General features: G+C 41.6%; 1 protein-coding gene across 4 annotated transcripts in view; it reads left to right on the top strand.

Annotated features, from left to right (window-relative positions):
• COL16A1 (collagen type XVI alpha 1 chain) overlaps nucleotides 1-24,837 on the top strand; it is a 717,464-nt gene that overhangs the window by 450,510 nt on the left and 242,117 nt on the right. For all 4 annotated transcript variants that reach the window (XM_069223294.1, XM_069223295.1, XM_069223297.1 and 1 more), the window contains 4 exons: nucleotides 18,819-18,872; nucleotides 19,494-19,616; nucleotides 22,279-22,314; nucleotides 23,765-23,872. In XM_069223294.1, coding sequence (XP_069079395.1) covers nucleotides 18,819-18,872; nucleotides 19,494-19,616; nucleotides 22,279-22,314; nucleotides 23,765-23,872 — 321 coding nt within the window. The remainder of the gene's footprint in view (nucleotides 1-18,818; nucleotides 18,873-19,493; nucleotides 19,617-22,278; nucleotides 22,315-23,764; nucleotides 23,873-24,837) is intronic.

The raw sequence follows: 24,837 nt of genomic DNA, 5'->3' as shown, positions 1-24,837 counted from the left end.
CATCCTATACGTCTCATTTATCACCATCAATCATCTTTTCATAGATCTCCTGAAGCACAGCCCACAGACTTCATCCAACATGTGCTACACCTGTGACCTGTGAATGCTTACGGGACCAGTCTCCCACCAGAAACGTCGTTTGGTTTCCTCATAGCAGGTCCAACGACACTTAGGAGTCCACGGTCCAAAACTGTTGCACTCCCCCAACCCTCTGATAGGAGCTGAATGCAACTTCTTTTAATTCAGGAAACTCCTAAGAAGTGAATTTTTCTGTGCAGCATTCAACTGCAATCACCTATACTCTGGCAAACAACTGATGCCAGGTTCATGGATATCCTGAGTATCTGGCTGGATTCTAACCTCTGCAATATGATTTTTCACTCTACTGCATTCTTCAGGCATAGCTATAGCTAATTGATTTCCTTCAACATGAGAAAAGGCTTTAAGAAGAATATACTTTCTAATTTTTGTTTTTCTCATTTTTTATTTTTTTTAGCATATCATCGAATAAATTGCAGCCCCTTGCTGCCACAGTGTCCGATTCTCTGCCATCATTTCTTCCTTTTTTTATTATCAGTGGAGGACATGGTGTCCTTCAATGACATCTAAAATATACCTTTTTAAAGAAAACATTAAACGTTTGCTCATTGACAGCGTTTTGGAATTGTTCATTTACTAACTGCATGTTTTTAGCATTAGTTCAATAAAATATGGCCTTTTATTTAGTGTCTCACTCCTTTAATTTCACTCCGTTTCTTTCGCTTTATCCACTAAGTGGATGACAGACAGGAGGAAACATTCTCTATTATTGATCTACTAGGGAACCAAGGAGGGTCCTGGCTTCGATTTATTTTACTCCTGTCCCAGCAGCGATCTGCACTGCATTCTGACAGCAGGTACAGACCTGTGCATGTCTCTCTGCCAGATCTTCTACTGTGTGTGACGCTTAACCCAAGGGGTGCATGATGACTTCTAGATAAACCTTCAGTTTCGCAGTCCATCCCAGTACTGACCACCTCTTCTGGATGTTCATCTGCTGGGTTGCATTCTTTTTCAGGTCCATGCTTCATCTTATAATCATAATTCATAAATGTCAATCCCTATCTCTCTTTCTGGAAGACATCTTAGTTTTAGGATTACCCAGCCAAACCTACAGCTGAGCTTTCCTTTTCTCCTTGTGAATGTACTTTCACTATTCCTGACAAGCTCGTGCCTACATGTGATACAATGCTTCTTGGTGAGTCTCAGCGTGGTTTGTGTTGGGCTAAAACTCCTCCTAGACCCACTGGACATGCATCTACAATTAACTCTATCTCCAGTTGTGAGCCAAAATAGGCCATATGTTTGGCATAACAAACTTCTGCCTTTATCTTGGGAAATGACATTCTTTGGTCAAGCTGAAAACTTGATCTTTTTTGTTAAATCTCTCAAAAGTGCACTTACCATTGCAAATTGTGGAAAATATCTTGTGCAGTTACTAAACAGACCTAAGAAAGAATGCACTTCTGACACATCCTTTGGTTCTGGAGTGTCTCAAATTGTTTTGACTGTATTTGGATCCACCTTCATGCCTTCATTTGAAAATATGTCCAAAGAATGTGATTTCCCTTTTCTCAAACTCACATTTTTCTGCATTGAAAGTCAGTCCAGCCTCTATGAGTGTGAGACAAACTTTTTTTAGTGCTTTCTCATGGTCATCTAGATTTTTCCCAGAGACCAAAATGTCATCACAGTAATTGAAACTATTTTTACAAGGTCTTAAGATCATTTGAATTGTCTCTTGAGAAATGTCTGCAGCAGGTGATATACCAAAATGAAGCCTGTAAACAATCTTACATGATTTGAAATAAAGTTTTATGTGTTGACTGAACTACTTGATACGTTATTTATTCTAATTTGAATTTCATTTAGTCACCAATGATCATTTTCTGTTCGTGCAAGCCAGTATTCAGTAGCTTCGTTTCAGTTCCTATTTCCTTTCTTTCTTTTTTCTTTTTGCCTTTTTACCTGGGTCAATGGTTTCTTTCTTGCAAGTGTCTTCTGCTTGTCACCATTTGTAGGAAGCTGGCGTGGTGTGTGGTGGTCACCTATGGTTTTGGCACCTTATACCATGTCCAGGCAACCCCTATTAGTGAATGAGGAAAGTGTCTAGGAAGACAGGGCTCTCTAGAGGTAGCTGTGGATGAGCAGCTAAGACTTATCTAGGAGACATGAAACGCTTATGCAATACCAAAATAGTCACACAGTAACGTATCACACATGAAAGAAACCACACAGTGTTACAAAAATAAAGGTATTGTATTACAGCATCACTACACTAGATTACTTATTGGCAGCCCTCAACCGGAGGTAAGTATACAAGATATAAATGCACAATAACAATCAGAAATTAGCATAGAAAACAACAAGCATTGGCAAGAATTTTAGAAAGTAGCTTGGGCCGTAGGATAGGGTCAAACCATATACTGAAATATTGGAATGCAAAGTGAAGTCCCCCACCCAAGGTTATGGAGTAGTTAGAGGGGAGCTGGGAGAACTCAAGACCCCAAGAGGTGACTACCTCAGTGACCCCCAGCGACCAGGAGAGCAGAGGTAAGTACCTGGTTTTCCCAAGGACTAACAAGAGGACTTAAAAAATGTATTGTGCAAGAACAGGACCATACCAGAGGAACCCAAAAGTGGATTCCAGAAGAAGAGGACCTGCAAAAGAAGGGGACAGAGTCCAGTCCATGATGGAGTGTCCAGTCGGGGCAAGAGCCACTACCAACTCTTCTGTGGATGAAGATCTGGGTCGACAGGGGAAGGAGAAGACCAGCTGTGGAGTCCAGGAGCTGCAGGGGAATCATTGGAGTGGTGCAGATGGTGTTCCACGTTGGTTATCGAGTTGCAGATGGTCAGTGGTTAGGGGAACCACCAACAAGCCTTGGCAAATGCAAGAAGAGTTGCAAGGCTGAAAAGTACCAGCAAGGTCCAGGGGACATAACCCTTGGAGGGGAGTCTGGGCTGACCATCAGCAGTTGGGAGAGCAAGCAGAAGCAGTTGCAGCCCCTACAGGCAACCCACTGGCAGCAGGCACAGTAAGTTCCAGTGAGACCCAATCAGCGCACCTCAAGAGGAGTCCCACTTTGCTGGAGCAGCAAAGGAGAGACTCAGAGCCTAAAGAGACCTTGGAGCAGGAGACAACAAGCATTGGTTGCTGCAAGAGTCGTGGAGCACAGCGGTACTGTCCGTCAAGGAGAGGCAAGGGCTCATCATCTCCCAAGATGGACAGCTGGCAAAGAGGACCAAGGGGACTACTCCAGGTCACCACCTGTGATGCAGGATCCCTGCAGTTCCACGGGACAGCAGATCCACACAGCTGGACGTCATTGCTGTAGGTGACTGCAGATGACTCCTTCACTCCAAGTGAGATTCCTTCTTGGTGCAGCTGAAGCCTTGCTGACCCAGAGGATGCACAGCTGGGAAAATGTTGCAGTTGTTGGAAGGAGCCCGGGTAAACAATGCTGCAAGGCACAAGGCGAGGTCATCTCAGGAGTTGCAGTCTTGTTGGTTCCTGAAATGTCCAATTGCAGTACCAGTGGCCAGGAGCAGAAGTAGACGAGTCCTTGTGGAGTCTTGCACACTAAATCTGGGCACCCAGATGCAAGGGAGTCCCTACATAGCCCTAAAATGGGGTTTGGTCACATTGCACAGTGACCACCTATCACAGGGGGTCACCAACGTCACCTGCCTGACCTGCCCACTCAGATGCTCTCAGAGGCCTCTGCACATCTTGATTTTTCCAGATGGCAGAATCGAGTGGACACCTGGAGGAGCTCTGTACACCACCCCTGGGGTGGTGATGGACAGGGGAGTGGCCACTCCCCTTTCCTTCCTCCAGTTTCACACCAGAGCAGGGACTGGGGGTCCCTGAGTTGATGCGAACCGGTTTATGCAACAAGGGCATCAAAAGTGCCCTTCAAAGCAAACCAGTGGCTTGGGGAGGCTACCACTCCCAATCCTTGTAACACCTATTTCCAAGGGAGAGGCTGTTGCCTCCCCTCTCCCACAGGAAATCTTTTGTTCTGCCTTCCCCTGCCTGAGCTGGTCAAGCAGCAGGAGAGCAGAAACCTGTCTGAAGGGCTGGAGCAGCGTGGGTGCCCGGAAACCCTTGGAAGACTGGGAGGTCCTCTAAGGAGCCTTCAGAGTGCATGGAATCATACAACCAATACTGGCATTAGTACTGGGGTATGATTCCGGCATGTTTGATAGCAAACATGCTCAGGTTCAGAGTTACCATTATGTATCCAGACACTGTGTCCAGTACAGGGGTAAAATGGTTTCCCCGCAGTTACGATGTTCAATGCAATGGAATTGGAGTTTGTGGGGGCACCTCTGCTCATGCAGCCGTGCCCTCACACGCAGGGACCTGCACCCTGCCCTTTGGCAGGGGTGATTTACAGTGATCTGATGCGCTGACCTGTAGTGAAAGGGTGCATGCACCTTTTTTCATGCAGGCTGCAATGGCAGGCCTGCAGACACATTTTGCATCGGTGGCATAATACATGCTGTAGCCTATGGGCAACCCCTGGTGTCCCAATGCCCTGGGTACCTAAGTACCTGGGACACCAATATGCCAACTGTGGAGTGCACAAAGGTCCATGGTAAACAAATTTGGAGGAAGAGAGCACAATCTCTGGGGTCTTGGTTGGCAGGATCAAAGTGAAAAGAGTCTAAGCACAATTATAGCAGGCAAAAGTGGGGGTAACCTTGCCAAAAAGCGGGTACTTTCCTACATCATTGTCAGGTGTTCAGTTATACAGCCAGGGCATGTACATTCTGATCCAAAGATTTATTATGCTACCTGACAGACTGCATGAAGTGTGCTCCATAACAGTTTACTCTTAACTGAATACACATTCCAAACTCAAATATTCTAGTTCTGACTTAGCAGAGGTCCACTGAGTGATAGATTCTACTTGTACATACTCATAGCTATACACAATACATTACAGCTGCCAGTATATATGCTCACTGTTTGGTTTGATCTGTACTACAAGAGAGATCAAAAGGTTTCTCTGAGATATGGTCTGACTAGTTAAAATCCAGCCTCTGCATTGGAACATGGAAAAATGTCATGTAGTGTGTGATGTTCAACAAATACTGGGGTATATTTTTATTCTCAACCCCAGCTGATTTATTTTCAAAAGATGCAGTGAATAGTGATGGTAACACATTTTTGCTGTTGCCTAGTATTCTGGACCACGCCTCTGAATTTGACTCAACCCACGTTTCCATCAGCAACATCAGCCTCTACTCTAGCATCTGTCATGCGAGTTTCATTCAAAGTTAATCACAAACACCATCAAGTTACCGTCCTCCTTTTGTGGTGTACTCACAAGACAGATCTTCTTCTAGACTGTGAATTTGAGAGTCTTGTCCCCAAAGAACAATAATAATAAATCATTCACAGTACAACTGGAAAGTGCACTTACAAGCACATCAGACACACCTGTCCTCATTTCTTGATGAGCACAATCTTGGGTGCAAATTGTGTTCCCACTAAATATCAAATGGACGAGGTGTGGTATTAAGTGGATACAGAATTTATGTTGCATTCAGAATTTTGGGTCTCAGAACAAGGATAACATGATAATTGTGCACATCTTCTCCATTACAGCATTCACAAAGCCAAACTTTTCACTACGTGTCTACACAGTTAGCATCAACTTTCTGAACCTTAAGTCTTCCAGGTAAATGTTGCCAGAGCCCTAACCGACAATATACCAGCAATATTATGCCTGAAAAGTAGCAAGGGGATTGGACATTTTCTTTGTCATCTTGTAACTCTGTTTTGGGTCTAGGGCCCCAGTACAATATTTTCCTTATTGCATTCTACCTAGAGGGAGAGAAGGAGTGAGGGAATAACACATTAATCAGACTCATCATGTTCCAGACAACAAAAAAGCAATGGGAGTTTGATGAACATAGTTTTCCAGAAGTGGGGTTTCCTAAAAAGCGCTATTTTGCCACAAAAGACTCCTGTTTGTTTGAGCCTCTGGGCAGGGAATGGAGAAAAAGCCTCAAAAACATTTTATATCTGGGAGCTGGAGAACCTTTGTGCATTTTGGAACACATTAAATATTTGTATTTCTTAACTGGCAGCAAGAACTTGTTGTCATTGACTTTGTGGTTGGGCTTCTACCAGTTTAGTAGATATCTCATTCTGTGTCTTCTGGTGGGAGTCACTTCAGAGATGCTCTTCCTTAGAAGTGTTGAGGAAGTGTCTATACATTGTTCCTCCAATTCTCTCTATGTAACAGATCATTCTAAAATTCAAGAGGTTCCACAATGTAGACATTGTACTAATTGTGAATTTTCATCTACAGCACTTTGGTTACTAAGCCACCTTCTTCTAACATAAAACAATGTTGTATTTCTTCAACTTTGCTGTACTTAAACAATGGTTCATCAATAATGAACTCATTGCATTTGGTCACCTCAGAAGATAATATAGCCTGCATTCATACTACAACATGAATTCACCAGGTAGCCCTACTGAGAAGAATGATGCAGTGGTTTATAAATGGTTTTTAGTAGGTTAATGTATAATTTTCTATTGTAAAGTAAAACAACATGATTTTAAAAAACAACTTCTACATGTGGGTTAGATGTCACCAAGAAGAAGCTATATTAGCAAATTGGAGAGCACATGTGAGCCGTTGTCAGCATTTTTTAACAATTTCCATCCCTGCCTCATGTGTTTCCATGCTAGCAAAAGTTATGTATCTTCTCAATGTAATCAACCTATTTAGAACAATAAACCTTTTGACATGTTTCATTCAGGTGTTAGACAGAGATGCATCACAAACCACCTCCCTTCAGGCTTGAAACTCATCCCATTAAAAACTTAGGACCTCCTATTCTCTTGTATTCTGTCCAACATAACTTTGTTCACTATAATTGATTCCTAAATCATCTTTTAGGGCAACATTGGTATCACTGGTTGCGCGAAATCATTGATTTCATTGCTGAAAAAATGTTTAAGGGGGTCATTCAGAACTTGGTAGAGCAAGTGAATCACCAGGAATTGAGAGTTCGCCCACCCCCATAAAGTCACATTCCCCCCCTTCATTTAGGGAGGAGAACTGCAGAATTTCTACGGGTAGAGTCTCACATGGCTGTCTCACTGAAAAACCTTGAACTGGTTTCCCGTCCTACACAGGGCTGCCGGATCACTATGATTACTGCCCTAGCAAATGTAAACAGGGTCAACTCTCACTAGATTTTCCTGTTGTGTCTGCTAAATCTTACATGAATAATGTACTATAACCACAACACTTATGAAGAAAACTGCTAGCAGGTCAGGGCAGTTATCTTTTCGTTTCTCAGAATCAACCACCCAGTTTTGAGATAAAAAGGTTTGGTGAGTGGGGGAAAATGACTTGATGCCCTTTTGGCAAACCAATGGCTTCAGAGTAACTGCTTCACCATACCCTCCACTGCTGTGGCAGATTGAAGGGCTACTCCTCCAATCTTTAAACCTCTAATCTCAAATTGATCCCTTGGCTAAGACTGCACAGTTGCAGTTGACATTACTTTGTGGGTTTAGACAGTTTATACCTGCACAATACGTCAAGTTAGTAGAACAATCCATTGTTCTTTCAAGATTTGACTGAAGTTACTCACTTTTAACTGGTTTGCCAAAAGTTCACCGCACATCATTGAAGACAGGTTTTCAGGCGGTGACCAGTATGTTAATGGCAGAAAAAAACAAGACCATCTAACTAAAATGTTCCAAATACTCCATTGACTGCTTATTGAATTCAGAACACTGTAAAAATGGTTTGTATCACTTATTAAGTATTCCATGCAACCATTTTCATTACCTAACAAATATGTTGATCTACCCAAACCTGATCTGTAATTGGTCTTTAGTGCTATACGTCCTTTGCTTTTTCATTTTTAAGCTAAGCTTTAATATTTGAGGTAATCTGGCAAACTTTGCATGAATGCTTAATTGCCTGCCGGAACTCCTCTGTAGTGTTGTGAGTTATTAATCACGGTACCCTTTTGGCTCCTGATGGACTCTGTAGAACTGTGATGTGCTAGCACGTGGTGAAGTGAATGGAGGTTTAGAACGTTGAGTTAGCGGTCACACGCAAACGAATAAAGATGTGTAATGCCCAGCTCCATGTGTGGCGAAGTCATAGGCGGGTACCCAGGCTGGGGAAGATGCTGCAACTGGTGATGAGATAGGGGAATAAGTAACCCGAAGATTAACAGTGCTGTCCCAGAAAGTCTACATATAGTTGGCCATAAACCTGCTGGCCAGTCCGTGAAGAGAGGTGCAGCAAATAGCAACAGAAAATTGCAAGAAAACACTGTGATCAGAAGTGCTGCGAGGGAGAGGTCAACAAGGTGTCAAAAAGCACAAAAGGATGCCTAAAAACAAAGCAATTCAGATAAAGGTAACGGTCATCTGCTTACAGGAACCAATTAAAGAGAGTCATCATACCACGGCACTGGGTGAAGTGGCCCAAGGAGAAGTGCTCAGGGTTGTGTTTATGAAGCCATCCACACCTGAAGCGGCACCCCACCAAAGCTGCTGAGTGGGGCTCAGAACAGCTCCACAGGTCTTTGAACACTGAAAGGCAGAGAGCAGCAATCAGAATAGTGAAAGGCTGTTTTTCCAATGGAGACCAAGAAAGAGACCATGTTTCCCACAGTTTTCAAAGATGATCCAGAGGCCAGCACATCACAGGACCTTAGAGATGTCACAGAGGAAACAGGTTCTAGTGGACAGCAAATCGCATCGGAGAGAACTCCACTCTCAGTGTCGGCCAATCCTCTAAACAGTTATAATACCACCACCGTCCTGAAACCACCACCACCACCATTCGATACAGCCAAAAAGCAGAATATTGGCAATAGATTGCCTACTTGGATAGAGACATTTTATGAGTTCATTGTTGCAGTAGAAGAAACAGATAACAAAAAAAATATCAAGTACCATAAGAATCTTGCTGGGGAGGATGTAAAAGAAGTCATAAAGAAAATGCAGTGAGCTGACATAGTTACACACTGTCAAATTAAAGAAGCCTTGAATCTCAAATTCAATCCAATGGCAAATATAGATTACGAAATGTGGAGTTGGTGAAACCATAGACAAATTTGTTGAAAGACTTAATAGACTCATCAAAAACTGTAATTTCAATTAATTTAATGATGAGGAAGCAATGAGTCTCAGAGTTATTGGCGGATGTCTGTCAGATTCATTAAGGCAACGAAAACTGAGAGAAACTCTTAGTCTGGATTGAGTTCTCATGGCTGCCAGAGCTAAAGAGTGTGTCAATCATCAAGCTGCTAACATGGAGTCCAGAGATGCCCACAGTGAGTCAGTCCTGCACATAAAAAGCAAGCAGAAGCACTTGGCTGAAGGACATAAAGTGATGTCTCCACAGAAAAAGAAGTTGTGTTTCAAGTGTGGATTTTCATTTCTACACAAAGGTAAATGTCTCACCAATGGACAGATATGCAAAGGCTGTTGGAAAGAGTACCATGTTATAAGGGTTTGCAAGGCAAAGGAAAAAGTAAATGCATTGCGGCGATTAGATAAAATGGCCACCTGAATGGTCCAGATGCGACATTCGATGCACGCACACACGGCAAAGCGACAAAACCAGCTGAGACAAATCAAAACCAAACGGAGTTGATCGTCATCTAAATCATTGTCAAAAAGTTCTTAAGTATCAATATCAAGTGAAAGTGAAGAAGGTGGTTGTGTTATGTCGATGTTTACTTAAGAAAAATTTGTGCATATTGGACTGGTCCATGGAAAGAAAAACACCAGCAAAAGAAAAGTCGACATGAAAAAGCACCAAAGTCATTCAAACAATGTCCAAAAATTACACTGAAAGTAAACAGCTGTTCAATACCTTTGATTATCGACAGTGGTGCATCAATAAAAATTATATGCCTCAGGAGGAATGTAATGAACTATTTCCATAGCCACGACTGATGCCATTGAAAACTAAAGTATAAACATGGGCTGCATCAACGCTATTGAAAAGTCAAAGTTTATTCATTGTGATGATGAAACCCAAGAAGACAAAAAGTGCAAGCGCCCATTCATGTGGTTCCAGGTACGACATCAAGAGCCTCTTTTCTTAGTTTCAGCACAGCTGCTGCTATGGGACTGATCTCAGTGAACTACAACATGAATGCTCATCAAGAGATAGTAAGTCACTTCCCTTTGTTGTTTTATGGGTTAAGGAATATTAAGACTATGAAGGCTCAATTGCATATTAATGAGGATGTCTGTTCTTTTGCTCAAAGACAATGATGAATTGCTTTTCATTCAACAGAAGCTGTTAAAAAGGAATCTGAATCATTACTTAAGCATGATATCATTGAGCATTTTACTGTTCCAACACCATGGGTTTCTCCCGTAGTGGTAGTGCCCCAAAAGGAGAATGAAGGAGATGTACGCATCCATGTGGGTATGCGACAAGCAAACAAGGCAATCGAAAGAGAATGAGATCCAGGATCACACATTGTTGACATGATAACACAATTGAATGGTGCAAATATCTTCTATCGCCTTGATTTAAATAAAGTATATCATCAGTTGGAACTCAAGGAGAATTGCAGGGACATTACAACCTTTTTTACACATATTGATCCATTTAGATATAGAAGACTAAGGGCCTGATTTAGAGCTTGGTGGAGGGGGCTGCTCCATCACAAATGTAACAGGTATCTCATCTACCTCTAATTCAATGCCCTATTAGAGTTGCATCATTGCCTATGTAACCCTTCAAACAAACTCTAAATCAGGCCCTAAGTTTCAGTGTGTCATCAGCTGCAGACCTTTTTCATGATATAATTTGACATATCTTATAGCCTGTCAATGCTTTGAACTATAGTGATGACATATTAGGTTTCGGAGCTACTCAGAATGAGCACGATAAAGCTCTCAAGAAGTGTGGTATTGTTGATGCAGGTTTTAACTTTGAATGCTGAGAATGTGAATTCCAAGGCAAAGCTAAAGTTCTTTGGCCTTATTTTTTCTGATGGGGGTATGACATCTGATCCAGTGAAACTGCAAGCGGGTTCAACTGCCAGTCCCTCACAAGATGTTTCCATGTTCCGTTCAAACCTTGGCATGGCCAGTTACTGTTCCAGATACATACAGGACTTTGCCACGTGAGTGCTCCATTGAGAGACTTGACAAAAAAGAATGTTTAATTTCATTGGTCACATGAATGTGAGCAAAGCTTTAAGAGAATCAAACAGGCTATGGAGAACACTACTGAAATGGCTTATATTAATCCAAAGCTTCATACAGAAATTGTTGCCGCTAGCCCAGTCAGGTTATTTGCAAACCTTGCATAGCACAGCAGGCACCCAAATGCTTGAAGCCATATTGTGACATATGCAAGCAAATGTTTGTCCTAAACTGAACATTCTTATTTGCAACCTGGGAAAGAAAGTTTAGCAGTGGTGTGGGCGTGTGAACCTTTCCATGTGTTCTTTTATGGAAAGCCTTTTATGCTTGTGACAGATCTTCAAGCATTGTTGAATTTTTGGCAATCCAAAGGCCAAGAAGCCTCCTTGCATTGAATGTTGAGGTCTATGATTACAAGAATACAACTACACAATCGTGCCCCGTCCAGGGAAAGATCATAACCCTGCCAGCTATTTCTCCAGAGTGCGTATACAGTGTCATGGTACCCCTTCCAAGACTGCTGAAGCCTACAGAAAATTTCATTATGAAATCAAACACACCAGCTGCCATTTTGTTGGAGCAAATTGTCACTACCATGAGTCAAGACAGTGACGTTAAAACTGAAAGACATTATTGCACATCACTCTTGGAACCAGACACTCAACAGGAAAAAATGTCAAAGATAAACTGTCTGTGACTCAAGGAGGCATTATCCTGTGGGGTTTGAGAATTGTTATTTTGAAGAGTCTGCAACTCCAGATAACTGAAGTGGCCCATGAAGGACATCATGGAATTGTTGCCAAAAAAGAGCTCTCTGAGACCGCATCTGGTTTTCTCATCTCTATGAGAGAGTTGAAGGCCTTTCATCTATGCAGTTGCCTGTCATCAAAAACCACTCAACACATCCTAAGCATGTCAGAGTTGCCAAAAGCATGTATGGGAAAGAATTGCTGTTGATTTTTTCAGTCCTCTTGACAATGGATATCACCTGATGGTGATTGTTGATGAATACTCTTGGTTTGCTTTGATAGAAGATCTCCCATCTGTCACTCAAGAGTCATCAACAGATTAGATGGCATCTTTGCGACATGGGGTATTCCTGTGATCTTAAAGTCTGATAATGGCCCACATTTCAACAGTCAAGAATTAAGAGACTTTCTCAGCCATCTTAATGTGAAGCATCAGAAAAGCACACCTCTTTGGCCACAGACCAATGGCCTTGTCGAATGTTTCATGAGTACATTTAAAAAGGCTGTTCAGCATGCTGCATTGGAAAAGCTCAACCTTAAAACTGTCTTGAATTCTACAGTACAAGCTTACCATTCAACCCCTCACTCCACTACAAGTGAAAGCCCTGCAACCTTGATGTTCAGAAGAGTCATGACGACCAAGTTACCTCAATCGAACAACAGAAGATCAAGTACTGAGGAAGAAACCCCTACCACAGTCTTGGATTGGAAAAGATAAATGACGCCTATGCAGACAAGCGACGACATGCAAAGACATTGTTTTCACTAGAGGAGATTGCATGATTGTCCGTCAGTCGAGAAAACGTAAGTCTGATGCTACATTCGATGCCGAGCCATTCCATGTCACAACCAGCAAAGGACACATTGTGAATGCCCAGCGTTCTGGGAAGTCCATTATTTGAGATTCCTCACATTTCCAACATGTAGCTCATCACTCATCAGATACTGATGTCAACATAGAGACTGGTTCTGAAAAGACAATTGAAAAACCTCTGATTTCTGTTGTGCCTGCATAACCAATACAGATCATGGACACTTCTATTGCTGGTGCCCAGTTTCTGAAGACACAATTGGGATGAGTAATTATAGCACCACGAAGGTTCACTGCAGAATTATGATAGAAGGGGAGAGGTACTGTCCTGTGAGTTATTAATGACGGAGCCCTTTTGGCTTTTCATGGACTCCGTAGAACTGTGACATGAGTGTTAGAACATGGTGAACTGAATTCAGATTTAGAATGTTGAGTTCACAGTTAAATTCAGACAAATAAAGATGTATAATACCCAGCTCTGTGTGTGGCATAGTCATTGGTGGGTACTCACGCTGGGAAAGCACCCTATCGACCTTGGGCCACATAAATATAAATAAATTCATTTATTTCGTGTCCCTAGCAAGATGAAGTTGCTAAGAAATTGCTTCTAGGTACTGGAGAGGAATATGTTATCTCTAAAAGTAATCTTACAGTATGCAATAGTCTCTTCTCACAATTTCTCAGATTTATGCAAGCATTCCATTCTATCATTGTCACCTATCTACAAAAATTCACATGATACATTTCCTCTGCAGAACATGGATACAAAACATCATTTTGATGGATTGCTGTATGTCCATCCTGGCTTTAGGGAGCCAGCCTCCGATGGGATCTAAATTTTGTCTTAGTCTTTCTTATGCACAAACCCTTTGACCTATGGATTTTTGTGACATTCTCAGGATTCCTTCTTGCAACTATGTCTGTGACAAGGACCCCTGAATTTCAGGCTCGAGTTTCTAAAGTGCATTATCGAGACATCTTGAAAGGCATAGTGGTTCTCCAGCCGTACACTCCTTTCATCCCAAAAGTACTCATGGAGTTTCATTTAAATCACAAAAACAATTTAATGTATTGCAGCTTCAATGTCATGCTTCCTCAGTAAACCACCCCTTAATTAAACCATTTGGCTAGTCAGATTTGTTTTCCCCCATCCAGTGGTGGCCCAACATCATGCCTCCTCCCCCCACCATCAAAGTGGCACAAAATCTAGGTGTCAAATCTGACACCGCCCTCTCCTTCTACCCTTAAACCCTAGCCGTAGCAGGCACATGCTTAAACGTAATCAAATCTCTAAATAAATTCTTTGACTTTCTTCTGCTGGACACCAGAAAAACGGTTGCTTTTGCTCTAATTACTTCAAGACTTGACTATTGTAATAGTCTTTACAAAGAATGCTCCAAGCAGCTACTCCACAAGCTCCAGATGGTACAAAATGCCTCCGCAAGTCTGGTGCTGAAACATCCCAAATGGAGCTCTACATCCCTGAAAAGGATACTCTGTCTTCCAATTGACAAGGGGATTTTATTCAAGTTCGTATTACTAGTCTTTAGAGCCTTCAACTCTACTGGACCTAAATACCTCATTGCTGGTTCTGTCATTAAAGGAACCAGAGGGTGCTGAGATCTTCCAACGTCAATCTTCTGAAACCTCCACTCTTTAGACTGAATTCCATAGGTGGAAAGTCTTTAATGATGTTGGGCACTAAAGCATGTAACAAACTCCCAAGCTCTCTTCATTTCATTGACACTGAAGCCAAATTTAAAAAAAGTAATAAGACCTGGCTGTTTCTTTCCCCGGACTCTCTCTGTTGCGCCTTAATTTAATCACTCTCTTTGATCTGTTTCTGTTTTCTTTTTTTTTCTTCTCCTTTTTCCAGTACATTCGTGTATTGGTTATGTTGATCTCCAGCTTATCAATGGATGCTCTCCTGTGAGTGACAGTGCACTGTATAAATTCAATATTCATTTATTCATTAATTACATAATCTTTGTTTCCCAAGCACTACTTTTTTACATGGAAAGAGGAAACCTTTCAATTTTCCAATGATGCATTCTTTATTGAGGCCACAAAATGGCTGAACCAACTATTGCACAGTGAATCGTCGTATGCATTCAGAAATTACATTTTCTTTCCATCAGAGGAAATGCAGTGTTAGCGGCCTTCCAAAGCAGAGTATCCATTGCAAAAATTTATTGGGCAGAAACAAGGGCGACTCCAAATGCTTTTTCAAAGCCTTATGCACTTATTACATTTTTCAGCAACCATTCAGCTACTGGGCAGGATATTTTGTACTATCTCTATATTTTATTCTTATTTTTTGCAGTTTTAAATAGCACAAACTCAACTCGAAGGTATTGGAGCGTTTTACATGAGCACCAGTTACATTACACTCTGACACATTCATTTTGGGTAGGCACAGGGAGATTATGGGCCTTATTTAGATATTGGTGAACAGGTTACTCTGTCACAACAGTGACGGATGTCCCATCTACAGAAATCTAAATCTATAGGAAATTATCAAGATCTAAATCATGTAGGAAATAATTGGATTTCGATTTCAGCAGATGAGGTATCCATTACTGTTGTAACGGAGTAACCCATCCGCCAATATCTAATTCAGACCCTACTTCATTTGCCCAGAATCACAGGATGTTGAGCCAATGCCAAGACTCAAACCCGATAGCCCAGCTCCAAAATCAGCAGCCCTGGATCTTATGCCACATCCTCTTTGTTGGGCATATGTTTTCATCTCATCCCCCTATTTTTCAGCTGGAACATATAGAGTTCAGGGCAAGAGTATGAAGAATATGCATTACGTTTTGGTACTTTTTATCAGTGCTCTTTTATCCTTCCCAATACCATTTGGTCATTCACTATTAGGTATATCAAGTGCTTCACCCTTGTAGGTTTGAAAAACATGTTGTTAGGAAGGACACTTGCAGTGTGACTGCCACTGAAAACTGTTGAAGAGACAGCATACTTTGGTCCTATCTGTATCACAGGAAAAATCTTAATAATTTGAGATCACAAAGTGAATATATCAGAATCACAATTAGTTATGTTTTCTTTTATTCATGTGCTAGAATATGCTAGTTTCCTCTACCTAAATCCCTTGCCATACAAGCCTTGACAGAACAAACACTTGTATACAGTGGAAAGATATGTATTGGTACAAGATGCACTCTAGGTATGTGGAGAGGGAATATTATCATACTGTACAACTTGCTCAATTCTCCAACCATGTAAAATGTATGAATAAATGAATTAGTTTGACCATAGTAGCATTACAAGACCATTATGCCAGAATTAAAAGTAAGAGTTTGGACTTGGCAGTTAGAATCAGAACTCTCTGTGGCAAAATAAGAGAATAGGGGCCTGATTTAGAGTTTGGCTGTGTGGGCACGTGACCTCCTAATATTAGGCTAACGTGACACCTAGCAGGGCAATGACATCTACTACCCTCAGAGGTCGACTCAAATCGTTTGACTCAGGAGTAATAGGATCATCAAATCAACCAATGAGAATGAATAGCTATAACCAACAACAGTATTCAATTAGGCGTCAGAAATGTATACACACCATGACATATGTGGTCATGAATCACCACACCAATTTTCGTAAAGTTTAAACATTTATTTCCCTTATATTAACAATGCTACGATCACTAAATGATGTGCAAAACCACATGATAACAATACAGAACAACACAGTCTGCCCAAAGCGTCTGAAGAATCTCAATCTTATAAAAACAATCACCATTAAACACTCCAAAAGAATTATGCAGAATAACAACAAAATTATTTGAGAAATGGCAACAGATTTCATTAGTTGTGCAGTTGAATCAATCATAATTAATTAACATTTAATCAAATATTCGGTTAGTCATCCTGACAACCAAATTCTAATTCCAAAAGCATGTGTTGGGCTGGGCTTTGCAGATGAAAAAAATTAAAATAAGACAAAAATTAATTTGGAAAAACATCTAACTATAGTGCTAACAAAAAATATGCGGTTGGATTTCTAAGGAAAAGGGAAAATCTGCAAAGGAAACAAATGCGCATTGGTTATACCTCTCTCAAATGAGGTATAACAGCAGCCAGCAAAGTCTTCACCAGCAGAGCACAGGAAGAGTAGGTCTTTATTGATCAGGAACATGGATTGGGCAACAGTTCAGTAATGTTGGGCCTAAGGTATCGGAACTGTTAACATCATAAGTAATTGGACTAGAAATGAACAGTACTGAACTGGGAAAAAACTGAGCAGAACTGAACTTACATCACCTAAACTTATCCAAATTAAAGTACCAAAAAATCACCAGCTAGGCTTCTACTGGACAAGACTATGAGGTGTGAAAGTGAACAACCAATTAGATTATTTCTCTTTTTCACTTTGTATATTTCTTCATTCCTTCTTTAAGATAGTTTCATGTTCATGCTCCTGTCCTGTCTGCAGTTTCCACAGATTAATAACATTGTAGAAAACAGCATAAAACTTGACATTTAGCTAACATTACTTCCTACCAGAAACTAAGGCCCATTGTTAAAACTTGCAATTATTATTACAAGGAAATACAGAACCAGCAGAACAGAAAAAGACAGTAGATCTTCACCATGAGCTTACAATGGGATGTCAAATAAACAATGTTTACAAAAGCATTCCAGTAAAGTCAGCATAACATTTCAACACTGGGTTTCTGGAAAAATTACTAAAACATAGGCCTTTTTATTAATGCTAATACATGAAGAATAAAACATTTAATAATCATTTCAAATTATTAGTTTTGCTCATTATTAATAATCATCGTTTGTCAGTACAAATGGTTATGCTTCAGCAAAATACATTTTCACAGTAAATATTTCACACTGAACTCGAGGTGGCTGACACCATGTCAACTACATTTTAAACATGTACATTTTACATTTCTAGTGTGAATTTCTCTATTTAGTCCTTTTAGTACACATTAATTATAACATTTTGGTTACTCATATTTTATTAATAATGTTTGCACACTAAGATCGGACAGGGCAGGGCACTACATTCCACATCCAATGGAGTACCCTGTGTGTCAAGCTCTCAGTCCTCCTGCTTCATTTAGAGATGGGCAGACCTCATAGGCAGACTAGGGGCTGTGGGAGGAAGAAAATTACACCACCCACTCTATTTAGGGTGGATGATGTAATCGGGGCGTGGGAGGAAGAAAATTACAGCATCCACCATACATAGGGTGGGCGGTGTAGTTTTCTTTATTATGTCAGATGCAGCCAGGAAAAACCTGGTAGTAAAGTACCAAAAAAATCAAAACAATAATACTGTGTTCCACCTCCCCCAGCCCTCTTCTCTCCTCCCCACCCGACCCACCCACACACACACACACAAACTTGGAGAAAACTCCCAGGGGTGGGTGTCATTAGTTTTTTGTTTTTTTTAAAAAACAAACTACTATTTTGGGATTTTGTTTTTGAAAAACGAAAAAAATGAACAAATAATTTGTACCTTGAAAAGGAACCCCTACAACTGTGGTTTCTTCAAGGTACAGAGATGGACCCTGGACTGGCAGTCATCTCTACATTGTCAGTAGTCTGTCAGGATAGTGGAGATGGTAATCTGTCAAACCTAAAATCAGGCCGTATGTCATTGCACCCAATTAACAAAGGCATTCACTTTTGCGATGCCATAGTTTTCCGTTTCAAAAAATGTTTTTCCTGTTACTGTGGGTTTTTTTTTATGAACTTCATCATACCGCATTCTCTTCTATCCTACAAAGTTAGCCATATGTGTGCAAAGAACAGCAACAATCATTCCATCACCCAATCTCCACCACTCACTGTCCCTCTAAGTCTAGGCACTTTAATACCAGCTCATGAGAAAAACTCCACATCTCTTTCATCAACCATCAGGGTTTCCATCTCTTCTATGTAGTACCAGTTGACAAGCTCCCGGAACTGGTCGCAAGATAAAAAGTGCTTCTCAACATAACACCTTAGTAAAAGGATTGCATTTACATTTCTACTCATTAAGATCTCATCAATATTGTTTGTGAACTTTACAGGGCAGCACAGGAGAAACTGGGCTTCCAGGGCCACAAGGAATCAAAGGAGAAAGGGTGAGTGTGGAGTATAAGATAAGGCCTCTTTTTCCCAATTGTCTCCGTTTTCCTGAATGTCACAATTTATGTTGCCTTGTGGTCAAAATTTCTGCCTAACTCGCACTCACTGTGCCACAGTAATTAATGTTACCCAATTTCGTGCCTTTCCACTACAGTGTACATTTTTTGTTATGTAGTGTTTGGTAGCTGAGCTTCGTATACAACAGGTATAGCATCTGCTACACATCAGGATAACATATTTGAGTCACAATAAGTTAAATCAATATTTCATTCTTTGAGATTGTAGTATGACCATAGGTTCTAATACTGTGATTTTAGGTCTTTGAATAATATGAATTTACAATCATAAGTGGGTATGTACATATATATATATATATATGTGTGTCTGTGTGTTTATATTATGTTAATTTCACTACAAAGTGGTAATGAACTGGAATTTGATCTTTGCCCTGTAGTAGGTAGCACATGTGTGATCACATGTGTGATTGTGTGTTTATCAGTACAGTTGTTCTAAATAACGTGATATTGGGGCACATTTATTTTTGCTGCTAGAACATGAGATAGCATGTTATATACAAAAACGCTGCCTTGCAATTAAGACAATCCTGTTTCCTTTAGGGCGAGTCCTGTGGACTATGTTCGGCCCTTATTGGAAATGCCAGTCGTGCAGACAGGGAGGTCCTCGTGGCTGTGCCAGGCCTTCCTGGTGAAAAGGGTGAACCTGGAGTGGACGGAAATCCTGTGAGTAACCCTCGCCCTAGTAAATTCGTAAAACAACGTAACCGATGAACAAAGACATTATGTGCATGTGATGACAAGAAAAGATGGGGTGGCTAGAATGAGAAAGGAAGTCGTTTAAAAAAGGAAGTGACAGTCTGCAGCCAGCAGAATCAAGAAATGAGGGGATAAAACACAAGGCTTGCAGAAGCTCTAGTGACACGTTTACAAACGCAGAAGTCAGTGAGATGCATCTCTCCAATATACTAAATTCGAGTACATAGTGTTCCATAGCACAGCGCTCCCATCACAGGCCCTCACTGCAGGATTAGGACTAAGGCCCTCATTCTGACCCTGGCGGTCCTAAACCGCCAGGGCCGCGGGCAACGGAAGCACCGCCAACAGGCTGGCGCTGCTTCATTGCCCATTCTGACCGCAGCGGTAAAGCAGCGGTCAGAAAAGGGGATCCGGCGGTTTCCCGCCGGAATACCCCTGGCAGGGCTGAACCTCCATGGAGGCGCTGCAAGCAGCACCGCCATGGGGATTCCGACCCCCTTCCCGCCAGCCTGTTTCTGGCGGTCTTGACTGCCAGGAACAGGATGGCGGGAACGGGTGTCGTGGGGCCCCTGGGGGCCCCTGCACTGCCCATGCCACTGGCATGGGCAGTGCAGGGGCCCCCTAACAGGGCCCCAGCATGATTTTCACTGTCTGCATAGCAGACAGTGAAAATCGCAACGGGTGCAACTGCACCCGTCGCACCCCTGCAACACCGCCGGCTCCATTCGGAGCCGGCCTCTGTGTTGCAGGGCCTTTCCCGCTGGGCCGGCGGGTGCTCCTTTGGCGGGCGCCCACCGGCCCAACGGGAAAGCCAGAATGGCCTCCGCGGTCTTTTGACCGCGGAACGGCCAAATGGCAGTGACCGCATGGCGGGTCAGAATGACCGCCAAAATTCCATTTGCTGTTCAAACAGGACTTCGCCGATGAATCGTAATTATGAGTTGTGTGATAATTATCACTACTTCCCAGTTTTCCCTTTATTGATTTTGACAGGTCAAATTTATCGGTGTTTGATGAAGGACAAGGTCAGACAACAGGCGAGAGGTGGAATTCAGTATGTTAAAATCAGATTCAGCTTGGCATGCCTCATTTTCACATTGAAAAGTCAGAAAAGGAGGTGTGTTCCACACAAGCTGTAGCAAGATCCTTGGTGTGCTGATGGTAGGAAGCACAGGTAGAGAAACAAGATCTTGCAGAGCCTGCAGAGATTTGCACAGATTGGGGACACTTTCGTCTCAGGCGGTGAAGGCAACGCGCAGGTCTGTTTTTGGCCAAGTCTAAGTGAAGAGTGCTGACAGTTTAATAGTAAGCAGGCAGAGATTTCAATAATGGCAAGTTGAAGATTGTGCTTGTGTAGGAAAAAAGGGAATTACTTGGCGTTCCGAGAAAAAAGAGACGGCATGGATTGCAAGGTGGTGACAAATAGAAAGGTCCTATATGCTGGGGATGTATGTGGGGTGATATTCACAAACCTTTATATGCGTTGATATCTGAGGCACATTTCTTATTCCCAAACCTGTTTGGTTTTGAATAAAGGTTGGTAGTTATACCCTTTGTGTAGCCATGTAATGATGAGTGGTTTTTATAACACTGTGTGGTGATTTATGAGGGGCAGTGTTCTTTTTTTATGTGTGTGGTGATGTATAAGGAGTAAAATGTATATGCCTGTGTGTAATGAGATGGAAGTAGAGGTGTGAAGCATTTAATCTGCGTGGGTATGTTGTAAGGGTGGGTTTTAGTTGCGGTTTCACAGTGCAACAGCCCGTAATAACTGATGTTACGAGTTCTTTAAAATATATATAGAGTGTGCTTTGACTCTTACTTCATGCTATTGGACTATTTTACGTCTCATAATAACACTTAATCATCACGTTTTTTTTATTTCATACATATGTTGTATATAGAGAGGAATGCTTTTTGCTTTGTTTTTTTCTGCAGAAGAACTCAAAATGCAACCCTGACCTATTGATTTAGCAATTTCTGTCATAACTCCCTCTGTGTAGGAATGTATGAGTGGTGACTTTTATAACCCTCTTAATGTGGTGATGTATGAGGCGTGGTGTTTACGCACTCTGTGGAGTGATTTATGAAAGGTGGCATTTATAGACTTCGGTGTAGTGCCGTTTGAGGAGTGACGTTTATAAGCCACTCTGTGCACTGTTGTGTGATGAACGTTGCTTTAACCCTCTCTCTTATTGGTGATATAGAAGATGTGACATTTTAAACCCTCTGTGTAATGATGCATGAGGGCTAGAGTGTAATGATGAATTGGGATGGTGTTTATAATCCTTTGTGAAGTCACATCCGGGGGTGATGTGTATGACCTTCATTCTGTGCTTATAAATGTGCGCGGCATTTATAACTCTCCCTATTTGTTGACTTTCCTTGTGGTTATGTATGGGGGATGGTACATTGATCCGTCTCCATATATTGACGTATGACGGTTTGGGAGTTTACTATCCTTGTGTCATTTATAAGTGATTTATGTGGGCAAAATTTTACACTTTCTCTACTCTGGAGTTACGGGGTAAGATTTGCAACCATCCTTATGCTTTGATGTGTGCAGGAAGATTTTAGAACTGGAAACTTATTTTTTCCATTATTTATTATACTTCATTTCTGTGTATAGGGCAGACCAGGCCTAACGGGATCAAAAGGACAGAAGGTAAGGAATTTTTTATACCACTAATGGAAAAATGACATAGGTGTAAGTGACCCTATATACGTTAGGGGCCCAAGGCCAATGAAGCCTTTAGTAGGCAGATTCTGTCAATAAAGTTACTATGTGTTGATTATCCTAAGAGACCCCACCTATGCAGTGAACTCAGACACCTTCTGTGTGCACTTGCTTTGGAGAGTCTGTCTGAAGTAGCAATAGAACCCCTAGGTGAGCAGTGACCATACATAACTGAGCATACGGTAGCCTAGCAGACCATGACTTTGTTTTAAACGTTGAAATCTGTCTTGCTTGCTGACCTTGGAGACCCTAAGTGTGAAGTAGCTTTAGAGACCCTGCCTGCAGAGTGGCCAAAGAAATCTTAAGTCTGCATTACAGCAGTGCACTCTGGTAAACAGTGACATAAGAAATCATAAAATAAAATACAATACTCTAGGTGTGTAGTGTGACCAGGATACCCTTCATTTTCAGTGCAGTATGATAGCCTATGTTTCAATTAATGTATGATACCATGAGCAGGAAATGAACTTAGAGCCCTAGTGATTTCATTGGTTTATGAACAAGAGATTCAGAGGTGACCTGAGTCCATGAGTCTGCACTGAAATAGGAGACCTTAACCCAGAAGTGTCATGATAGACAGTAAGCATGCAATGACTCAAGAAACCTAAAGGGGTGACCTAAGAATCTACATGAAACTCTGGTACCTTGAGTTTACAAAATATGTTGAATGCTTAGTGAACTAAGAGATATTGAGGGTGCAGTCACCCAAAATACCCAAGTATAGTAAACGTACCAAGTAAATGCCTTACTAGTGAAGTGGTTTATCCCTCTCCAGGAATAAAGTATCTTAGCCAAGCTTGTGTATAATGCAATTTGGGAATACCACTATCTCCGCTATTGGTAATACCAGGTGCAATATTACTTCTCTGCAAATACCATGGTACTTTAAGTGTACATTCAACTTTTAAACCTGGCTTATTAGTGACATTTTAGACATTACTAAATAATGGCCTAATAACCCCAAAGTGCACTGTGGCTTTAAGGATGATGTGAACCTCAAAGCCATGTATTTGCAGTGAACTATGATACCTAACGCTTCCAGTGACCGCACAGTTCTAAGGAGTTGATGCACAATTCTAGAATTTTAAAGTGACCTACAGTCCCTTGATTTTTCAGTAACAAGTTGTAGCCTAAATATGTAGGCACCCTGAATATCTACCTTCCTGCAGAAAGCTGTGTGCAGCATGTTACCTCAGTGAAAGAAAGGGCCTTACCCTGTGTTGCATAAAGAATCTGTGAAAAACACATTCTTATGCCACAACATCATCTGAGCTCTCTATTAGGCTGCACCACCTTTCCCAAACCACGCCACTGCAGACCTAGTTGGCTCGCGTTAGAAAGTGCTTTTTCACTTGCGACAAAATATTTTTGTTTGCAGGGTAATGCAGGAGATCCTGGTGATCCAGGTGCTCAGGGGACCCCAGGCTTGCCGGGACTTTCAGGTGTACCAGGCATAAGCGGTCCGAGTGGAGCCAAGGGAGAGAAGGTAAGGTGATCGATGATGCTTAAGGAAACGTGACCTGAATAACCCCTCTCCATCAACCTGTACCCTCGATTTGCTCTGGGTAAATGGCGTTTTCAGGATGTAAAATCCACCCTGGCAAACGCCCTTAGATTGAGACATTTTCATGCAGTGATTTTCCCTTGTTAAGCATGAACCTCCTTTCGTGCCCTTTTTGTCTCCTCTGTATCTACTATCTCATTGTATTTTTGGGGCGGGGTACATCTCCTACAGCCCAATGTATCTTCTCTCTTGCTGACTTTTTATTTACAGTGTTTACGTGAGCACCAGATTACATTACACAAGATAAGATTCATTTTTTTAAGTACAAGAAGGATGTGTTTGCCCAGAATTACAAGATGTTGAGCAGATGCCAGGACTCAAACCTGGTTTCCTAGTTCCAAAGTCAGCAGCTCCTGATGTTAGGCCTCGTCCCTTCCACATTTTTATTCCTATCCCTAACTGGCGGGTTCCCCTTCTCCATTAACTATAAGGTATTTTTCTTTAGCCCAACAAAAACCTTATTACCTATTCTGCTACCGCTACCCTAGAACTTGTACCAATACATCTTCTTTTGCACTACGCACTCCACTCATATCAATATCCTATTACCTTTAAACCTACTTACTACCTTTAATCCTCCACAAAAGATCCACCATGCTGGGATCATTGTACATCTGTCGTTACATATAATCTAGCAGCCCTACATATACTTTAGTACCTCTTCCTATAACCGAGTACTTCTATTCTTCCCTACATCTTAGTACCTGTACTACTGCCTATGCCCTACTACCTCGCAACTCTCAAATAACCTTGCACCACTCCCCCGATTTATGCTTTACTACCTCAATGATCAATGAGCTGTCGATCTAAGCTTTAGTTTGGGGAATAGATGCAGGCAGTTTTGGAAAACGATAATCAAAGGAATAAGGTAGTAGACTTCACCTGCC

This window comes from Pleurodeles waltl, chromosome 3_1 (assembly GCF_031143425.1).
Source record: "Pleurodeles waltl isolate 20211129_DDA chromosome 3_1, aPleWal1.hap1.20221129, whole genome shotgun sequence".
Classification (NCBI taxonomy): Eukaryota; Metazoa; Chordata; class Amphibia; order Caudata; family Salamandridae; genus Pleurodeles; species Pleurodeles waltl.
The sequence above is the reverse complement of the archived record's forward strand: the minus strand, read 5'-3'. Positions and strand labels throughout refer to the sequence as shown.